The sequence below is a fragment of the Aedes aegypti genome, unplaced genomic scaffold (assembly GCF_002204515.2).
Source record: "Aedes aegypti strain LVP_AGWG unplaced genomic scaffold, AaegL5.0 Primary Assembly AGWG_AaegL5_hic_scaff_1435_46_PBJ_arrow, whole genome shotgun sequence".
NCBI classification, from domain to species: Eukaryota; Metazoa; Arthropoda; class Insecta; order Diptera; family Culicidae; genus Aedes; species Aedes aegypti.
This window is the reverse complement of record NW_018734873.1, coordinates 82,301-91,370: the sequence shown is the minus strand read 5'-3', so window position 1 is coordinate 91,370 and position 9,070 is coordinate 82,301. Positions and strand designations below refer to the sequence as shown.

Genomic DNA, 9,070 nt, shown 5'->3' with positions numbered 1-9,070 from the left:
ACAAGCGCAGCCTCAAACAAAAAAAAAATCACGTGGGCGCACAAATCACATTAAAACCAATTAGAACCATCCAAAGAATATCACACTAAACACGTCTGAATGTTTATTCACTATTTAATATCGGCGTTTTTTTCAATTTTCCCTTCCGAATTGAAATCTGGATGGCGTAGCACCAGCCAATTCACCGGCAACATCGCGGAAAAAACGAGGGCACCTGGGGCGGATTGACGGTATCGAAGTGGATTAAAAACAATTTATAGGAGAACGTGTGGAAAATACATATGAACTGCGCAGAATACATCAGGCCGATTTAGCATTGCTGCGCACTTCTAAAAGCATTTTATTTTTATTAAAATGTTTGATAATAGTAGAACGACAATGATCATCAGTTGTTGATTTTCCGCCACTGTTTTTTTTTTTTGTTTTAAATCACAATTGTTATTTCTTTCCGTGCACGCGCTCGGGAAATGAATCTGGCCATGGTGCAACAACCGCGCTACATTCGATGAATCCTATCCCGGACAACCATCCTATGCGCTACTTTAAATATCTTTATCCAATAATATAGATTTCTGTCGTTTTTACTTTATTGATAATTTTGTTACGTTTATTTATGTATCTTCATCGATCCATAACACTTCATAAGTAACTTCCTTTATCAAGCATACGATATAAATCTTCAACGAAACGGTACTAAATTTCGTTCAATCATCTTTTATCGGTAGAACTTCAGTTACCTTTATGAATATTCATCGAAAAATGTGTCACGAATGATGCCAAAGTAACGTCATAAATTGACAACGAAAAATTAAGCTTGGTATCGAGGCACCTTTACCACTCTTTTCAATATCATTTCGTAAATCAGCGTAAAGATACTCTGGTACATCGTATGACAGGTTTCGATGTTTTGATTTTGCAAAGATCAAACTATTTGAGACCAATGATGATTCTCCTCGACTCTTTTAAATCATTCTTTTCAGATCCAAAGCATTACGGATTATCGCCTTTCGTATTACCAGAAAGATGCTATTTAACCAGTAGGTATTATTACAAATATTTTTCGGCAGTAAGCATGACTGCAGCTAGAGTTCTGGCTATTCTTGAGGCCAACTCTTCCCCTGTATTGAACTGCAAATGAATCAATAGTTTATGAATACTTTCTGCCACCCTTAGTTATAAAATAAAGTTTGGCTTAGTTGGTAAGTATCCTCCGATTTCCCGTATCATTGAAGTTCAAATCTCAATTTAAAAAAGTGACAAAAAAGTTCATCATAAACATAAACAAATTGACAAAGTGCGTGTAGAACCCCACAAATGTTTTGGTTCACGATCAATTTTTTTTTTGCAAGTCGATAAAGTAGGAGATTTTGGTCTCGAAATTTTGATAAAAATCCGTATCAACATTTCACGATGCTACTTAATGAGCGTTAAATTTCTTTACGAATCGATGACGATCGCTATCGATTTGTTATATGAGCGTCTTTAAAGCTCGACATAAAGAAATGTGAAGAAAATTGAAGAAATGGTTGACCGGGATGCGACAAAAATTGTCAGCGCTATCCGTCAAATTCGCTCACCAAAGCTATTTTGGTGACTTTAACATCACAGCTACAGTGTTGATTTGATTCAAGGTGAATGATTTGGTTCAGTGCAGTATGAGCACTTCATCAAGCTTTATTCTGAAAGCTCAAGCTCACTCTCGACACGAACAAGTGGAATCGCGCCAAATTCGCAGCCAGTGATGCCACATGCACAGATTTATCTGTAATCACACAGATTTTTTCTTGTTATTGCCTACAGATATCTGTAATCACAGATCACAGAATTTTGGGATAAAAAAGATTTTAGGATATTTCACAAGTTTATGACACGGTTTTGGAAGATATTAATCATAAATGCCAGTACTCTGTTTAGTTTTTCTCAAAAACTTAAGAATTTTAATATATTAGAAACTATTAGTATTGACAATTCGAGTGACAATTAGAAGTTCGGCAGTCAAAACTTCGGCGAAGTTCGGCGTCGGCATTCTAATTTGGTGCTTCGCCGACGCATAAGGATTGCCTTTGTCGGCGTGGCACTTCGGTAGAATGCCGACGCCGAACTTCGGCGAACTTTCGGTGATATTTAATATCTCTTATGAAGTTCGGTCTAAAGCTAATCTGAATGCACAATACTTTTAACTTACTTTTAAAATAATTAGTTCAAATTAAAAATTGAAGACAAGCCAAAAACAGTCAAAATACGCTTGCACAAATTCTTTCTGATCTAAAGAATAAAAATTTTGCATATTTGCGACACAGATTTTTGGAGGTTGACTTAAGATAAAAAAGATTCTTTCAACCGAAAACACAGATGAGAGTCGGAAAAAATGTGGCAACACTGTTCGCAGCTTGAATTCAAATCCACTTGGTTCGGACAACAGTTGGTTCAGTCGGTGCAGCAGCAGTTTCGTGAAAAAAATGAGCTCCTCCGAATCGCGTACGTATTCATCATAATATGAAAATATATTATCTTTTCCTGCAGAAATTATCGGTACTCTTAATTCCATTCCCAAACAAAACAGATTCCTCCATTTCCGGGACGGCCACCCCATCGGCAGTTAGTTACTCGAATCTACTCACCTCGGAGTATGAGCACAATTTGGCCCAACGGATGCTATCGGAACTCCTCCACACAGGTGAAGAAACTGTTGAGAAACCCATCCTGACTTTTGAGGACATTTGCGAGCGCGTGTCAGTCCTCACCGAAATGGGCATGCGGCTCGACGATTTGATCGAACCGGGAATGGAGTGCTATAAGCTGCTGAATGATACCGCCCCGGAGACCGAAACCCCGGACGAGCCTATGCCGATGAAAGCAACGGCCTCCGCTTCGGATCAGGTCGTTCCGGTTGTGCCAACTTCCAGTACGTTGAAGCGTAGGAAGTCGTTTGACGATTCCGGATTGAGAAATACACCGCCAAAGCAGCGTCGAAAGAATCCGCCCTCTTCTTTGTTGGCTCGCCGGCAGCATGGCAGGGTTCGACGCACACTTTCGGCACCCTCCCTATAGTTTGATGTGCTTGGTGAGCGCACGTTGATTTTTTTTAATAATGTTATTACTTTTCATTTTAACGATTTACGTGAAATGTTTTGATACATGACTATGACTTTTACTATGTAACATTACTATTTATGATTTTTACTATGTAACATTACTTTTAAGCACATTCGTAACGTTGTATACATGTAGAGAACTAGGTACATCACACCTAGCAGTATACATTTCGTGATTTGCGTTGATGGATGCTCTACGAGGAACAAAGGATGAGCCGTAGCTTCTGTTGCTTCCTTCATTTGTACGCCCCCTACAGTTGAGGCTACTATTTTTTTATAAATGTAACTATATGACTTTTACTATAAAACCTTATTTTTAAGCACAATGTAGAGAAATACATAACACTCAGCAGTATACATTTGTCTTTTTCATTCATAGACGCTACTACACAGTTTCCCAAACTGGGTCACGACCCCCTGGGGGAATTTTAACCACAGACCGTAACAGCTAGAGCAAGATGAAAATAATTTAAGTGTTACGTGTTTGCCAATCGGGTTTATTCTACGAGTGGCGTGAGGTGACAATTGTCGGTGTCGTATAGCGAGGTGACAATTCTCGACTCGAGTGAAGTGACTCTCCATTTGATTTACACGGCGAGTCACTTCACTCGAGTCGAGAATTGTCATCTCGCTATACGACACCGACAATTGTCACCTCACGCCACTCGTAGAATTAACCCAAATGTCTGTCTTATGCCAATTTTAAAATGTTGGTTCCCCTATGCCTAACCGATTTTTATTATGGTAAATAGCATTATCCCAAAGTTTGAAGTGATTCAAGTGATTTGTTGAGCTGTTTGGGCACGTCAGGAGTTAATCATCAATGTTAACTTCATTTTCCCGATCAGCCTAGATAGCCGCGTAGTGTCGGTAGTGTTTTTTTTTCCATTGGCTAAGAATTAACACTACGGACTGCCTGTTCCGGTGGTAAAAGTCCACCTCACAGGTGACCCCTAATTCATACGGCTTTAAGTTTAATGTGCATAAGAATGAATTGTTAGGGGGGTCTAAATGAAACCTAACCGAAAACAGAGCCTGTGGAGTTTTAGGGCGCCTTCCACAGTGTTGTGCTCTTCCTGTGCTACCCGGAGCAATGCTGCTGGTCTTTTACGTGCTGAGATTACAAAAAGCTTAATCCTGCCTAGTTTGGGTAATGGCTACGGATAAGATAGCTTAAATCAATCTTCAGCATAAAATATCAGCAACGATTAATCTTTGTAGACTCATGCAAAATGGTACTGTTAAAGTGGCGCAAGTTCATAAACCTTTATTTTGTAAGGAGTACTTTTATTTAGGTAACCTTGTGGACCCAGTTTTTGCTACTTTCAGAAACATGAAATGGCAAACTCGCGTGCCAGGCCTGTAGCACTATCGTTGCTACACTCATTTCTGAGTTCACAACCAGAGATGTATGTGCTGTCACTATTGATATTTCTGTTGGTGACCTCGATAGGAAATACGTCTTTCTTTTTGTGGTGTATGATTAACCATCCCCAACGGATGATTTCAAACGAGTTGTCGTACACTGCCTATGAAAAGGCCTTCTGCTGATTGTGGGCAGTGATGCTAATACTCATCACATCATCTGGAACAGCTAAGAAAGCGATTTGAGAAGCTTTAGTCTGATGGAATGCTTGTGTAATTCAAATCTTGGATTACTTATTATAGAAAATCTCCCAACCTTCATGGTATCTGCTAGAGAAGAAGTGTTAGACATAATGCTCTGCTCGAACAGAATCAGTCACGAGTTGACGAATTGGCATGTATCAGATGATGAATGATTATCTGATCATCGCTACATCTTCTATGAACATATGAATGTAACTGCGCAAACTTTGCATTTGTTATACTCCACAAACTGGGAATTGATTGTGACCAAATTCCTTGGATTCTCTCCGTCCATTGGAAATCCTAGTGATTTGGGTGTTTCCACTTCTGGCGAATTGGGACACAATTGTCCTTGCTCCGAGTGACCTCACAATTGCTTGTTACTTTGCTCATAGCAATTTTTCTATACAAATCCCTTCATGGGAAGATTGGACGTTTGGCAATTTGTAAAGGAATATGTCAAATAGTTTGGTTGCTTTAAAAGCTCATGCTTCGGCTAACTCAATGTCTAAGCTTGTTATCGCATGTCAAACTCAATTTGAGGAACTGCATTCAGTGAACTCTGTAAACCTTATATGGGTCCTGGCTATTCTTCCATTGCTGGGAATAAATTGGATAGTGAATAAGCTCGCAATGGAGCATCGCATGACTTCATTGGCCCTCAGGCAGCTATTCCAATTTCGAAGTGCTGGGCGAAGCTTCAGGAATTCTTGGCCGGCAACTCAGCACAAGCAATATTGGAATAATTTTGAATCATGGCGTCAAACAAAATTGTTCATTACTGATCCATCCCCAAAGGTGGCTAAGTATTTAACAAATCTGTTAAAGTAGAATTGCAGTCTCTTGACATCCTTGACTGGCCACTGGCGACTCAACTATCACATGGCAAATATTCAGCGTGCTGATACATTTGTGTGTGATAGTTGTGATTCCGATTATGGAACTTCTCATCACCTGATATGTAACTGTCCAGTTTTCGCGTAATTGCGATTCCAATTACTTGATAAACACTTATCTGATTTCAGAAACCTGAATCTTCAGGACCTTCTGTTATACTTAACCCGCTGTGGTAATGAGTTATAGGCTCTATTTACGCTCATGTGTATTGCAGTGCCCTTCTTAGGGCGCTGTCTAAACCCATTGTGGTATGTAGCTACATGCTCTCATTTCGCTTATGCGATTTTCCTTCTTCAAGGGACCCCATCCTATTTCCTCCCATCTTTCCCTTCCCTTTCGTCTCCCATCGGGTAGATGATGAAGTAGGTTCAAATATGGTAAATAGCATCATCCCAAAGTTTGAAGTGATTCAGAAGAAATTTGACTGCGCACACACCATTTGTAAGCATTTGTAAGGAGATTATCATCGATAACATTTTCATCGGTGATTTACCCTTCTTTCGAAAACAGGCAGTCCTTAAAATGGCACTGTTAAGATATATCAAACATCTCAGTACAAACCGCGAAACGGTGCACCGCGAAATGACATGCCGCCAAATGTTACTATCCGCGAAATGTCGTACCGCAAAATGGAAATCCGCGAAATGGTACACCGCGAAGTGGATTACCGCTAAATGTTATACAATCCAACAAAAAAAATCAGATCAGCAAAAAGCTTGAAAAATAAATTAAATCGGCATTGAAAGAGGAAAACAAATTATTACTAACCAATTGCGAAAAAGCTCAAAAACTTGCTATGCAGTTTGAAAGTGCGCACAATTTTAATTTAGGACTTACTAGTCCAATTGAAAATAAAGTTACTCAGGAGTTCGAAAATATTCTCAATCAAGAGAACGTTTTCGAAAATGCCTGGGTGACTGATTTGGAAGAAGTGAGAACTATTATTAAAAAATTCAAAAATATGAAAGCTCCTGGCGATGATGGAATTTTCTACATCCTCATCAAGAAACTTCCAGAAAGTAGCTTATCATTTCTAGTTGATATATTCAACAAATGTTTTCAATTGGGAGCGGGCCATTTGGCATAAAGCCATTTGGCATAAGGTCATTTGGCATAACGCCATTTGGCATAAAGGACATTTGGCATAACGGACATTTGGCATAACAGACATTTGGCATAATTTTTAACTAAGTAAAAGATGAGGGTCATTTGGCATAACGGACATTTGGCATAATTTCAATATATTTTCTGTACATACTTAAATTGAACAGAACAGAATAAAAAATCTAAAAAATAAAACACTCAAGAGCGACGACAGCTGAAATGCTTCTTTTTTTCTATCTTTATTAACGAGATTTTTTTTAGCCCTGGGCTAGTTCATCTCGGGAAAGGCTTCTTTGCCAAAGTTACCATTTTTGCATTCGTAAATCGCATGGCAGGTACGATGATACTCTATGCCCAGGGAAGTCAAGGAAATTTCCATTACGAAAAGATCCTGAACCGACCGGGTTTCGGGATTCAGCATGGCTTTGCTTTGTAGCCGCGGACTCTAACCACTCGGCTAAGGAAGGCCCCAGGGAGAAGGAGAATTGTCACGTGATTTTAATCTAGCGTGCGATGTCGCATCACTGCTGTTGGTTGCCAAATCAAAGTGATATTGATAGCTCGCAACTGATATTAATAGTTTATGTAAATCAGCCATACGCTGTTATGATCGACATTGAGCAACTCTGATCATTTGCTACAACTTTGCTGAACTACCAACTCACGATTCGTTAAAATAAAGAAGTTGGCCTCTACTTCACTCTTGTGATCATCGTAAAATCAAATTACAACTCTTCTGATGTGTAGGTTTCATAAGTGTGGCCCAATAACTGATAAACTAATAATTTTGTTGATTTTTTATGATGTGACGGGACGTAATTTTTTGTTACTCTATAAGAGCTCTAAGAGAATGATAAAATCGACCCGTTAATTCAGGACGAAGTTGTGAACTCCTAACATCGCGCCAAGACTATGAGGTGACGGTTAATTCGCCTCTGGATTACCAAAGATGTGTTTTATTGATTTCATCAGATTTTTTCCTTCTTTTGCACATAGGCTCTCCTTTCGAGTTATACTGGTTTCATTACTATTGACAATAGTTCAGCTTATATTTTAATTGGGAATTTTACCTTCTTTAAATCATCGGAAGTTCTTTGTGGTTGCACTGATAAAACTATTATATGCATTACACTTGCCTTAATTTTCATAAGAGATTTTTCTTTCTTTTGATCATAGGCTGTTCTTTCAAGTGTGAAGTATTTCTCATAGTTATTCATATTAAAGCTTATAATAAGGGTATCAGGGGGTAATATGCACCCCAGGAGTAAAACGACTTTTCGGGGATTCTATAAATATTTTAGAAAAATTTAGACATTTTTCTGGAAGTTGGATTTGTAAAATCAAATGTCATCACATGATCACTCCTATCCGCCCCTGACGAATCTTTTCCAAATTTTTTACAAATAATCATAAAAGGCACCGTGGGGTTGTTTTGCCTCAAGGGTGCAGATTACCCCAGATTCTCTTACGTCTTATTCAACTCATATTTTTTCGTTCCTCAACTTGGGTGAGATGTCATTCTTCTCCAAGTTTAAGATTGCAACATGTGAACTGAGCTTTGTACCGTTGCTTGCGTATAGCAATAAACGACTTGGGAAATACTTAAATCATAGAAACCAAGACTTGTGCTACATTACATAGTACGATTCGAGGGATCAAAGAAACCCGATCCAAAACCTTTTAAGTTACTTTCAAAAGCTAACTACAAACATCTGCAGGTGGCTATCACCGCTAGCAGAGAAGTGAATAACTGCTTACATTTAGGATGTTCTTCTTTTAGCACGAACTGTTTCATGAACTACTACTAAAAAGCTAATTATGTGTATATCTATGATGATGTAACCTTCTTCATTAGTAAGCTGAATAAGTTCTTTGAAATTCATTATAAACCCATGCTAACAATGGTTCACTTTTGTTTCAATTTCGGCCGAACGGCATTCGACCAAAAGGCGTTCGGGCAAATGACCCGAAACCTAAAATTCTGAACATATTATTAGAAGCAACTATGGCTCTAAAATCAATAAATCGAGACGAAAACCGCATGTCCGCCCAAATTAGCTTCCTGGACCAGTGTGCACTGGTTGATCGGGTTCGTTGAAAAAAACGAAATGTTATTTAAAAGATAATTGTAGCAGCAATGTTGCTGCATTTTTTTCTTCTGTTTTTCAAAGTCATGACCTTGTTTTCAATTTTTAATTTTTAATTAAGAAATATTGCGTCACTGATTGACGCCCTAGTTCATCTTCTGTTATCCTGTTTAGTCATGATATTTATCTAGAGATTTACCCTTCTTTTAAACATAAGGTATTCTTTCTAGGGTTATTGCTATAGCGATTCGACGTGTTATTTTTTATGTAGGAATTTGC

The 9,070-nt window shown here is 38.6% G+C and overlaps 1 protein-coding gene across 1 annotated transcript; it reads left to right on the top strand.

Moving 5' to 3' along the window:
- Positions 1-2,367: 2,367 nt before the first annotated feature.
- On the top strand, positions 2,368-3,452 carry LOC110680464. The gene is made up of 2 exons (XM_021856269.1): positions 2,368-2,478; positions 2,564-3,452. Exons 1-2 carry the CDS (start codon positions 2,460-2,462, stop codon positions 3,049-3,051), a joined length of 507 nt encoding a protein of 168 aa, XP_021711961.1. The 5' UTR covers positions 2,368-2,459; the 3' UTR covers positions 3,052-3,452.
- Positions 3,453-9,070: the final 5,618 nt, after the last annotated feature.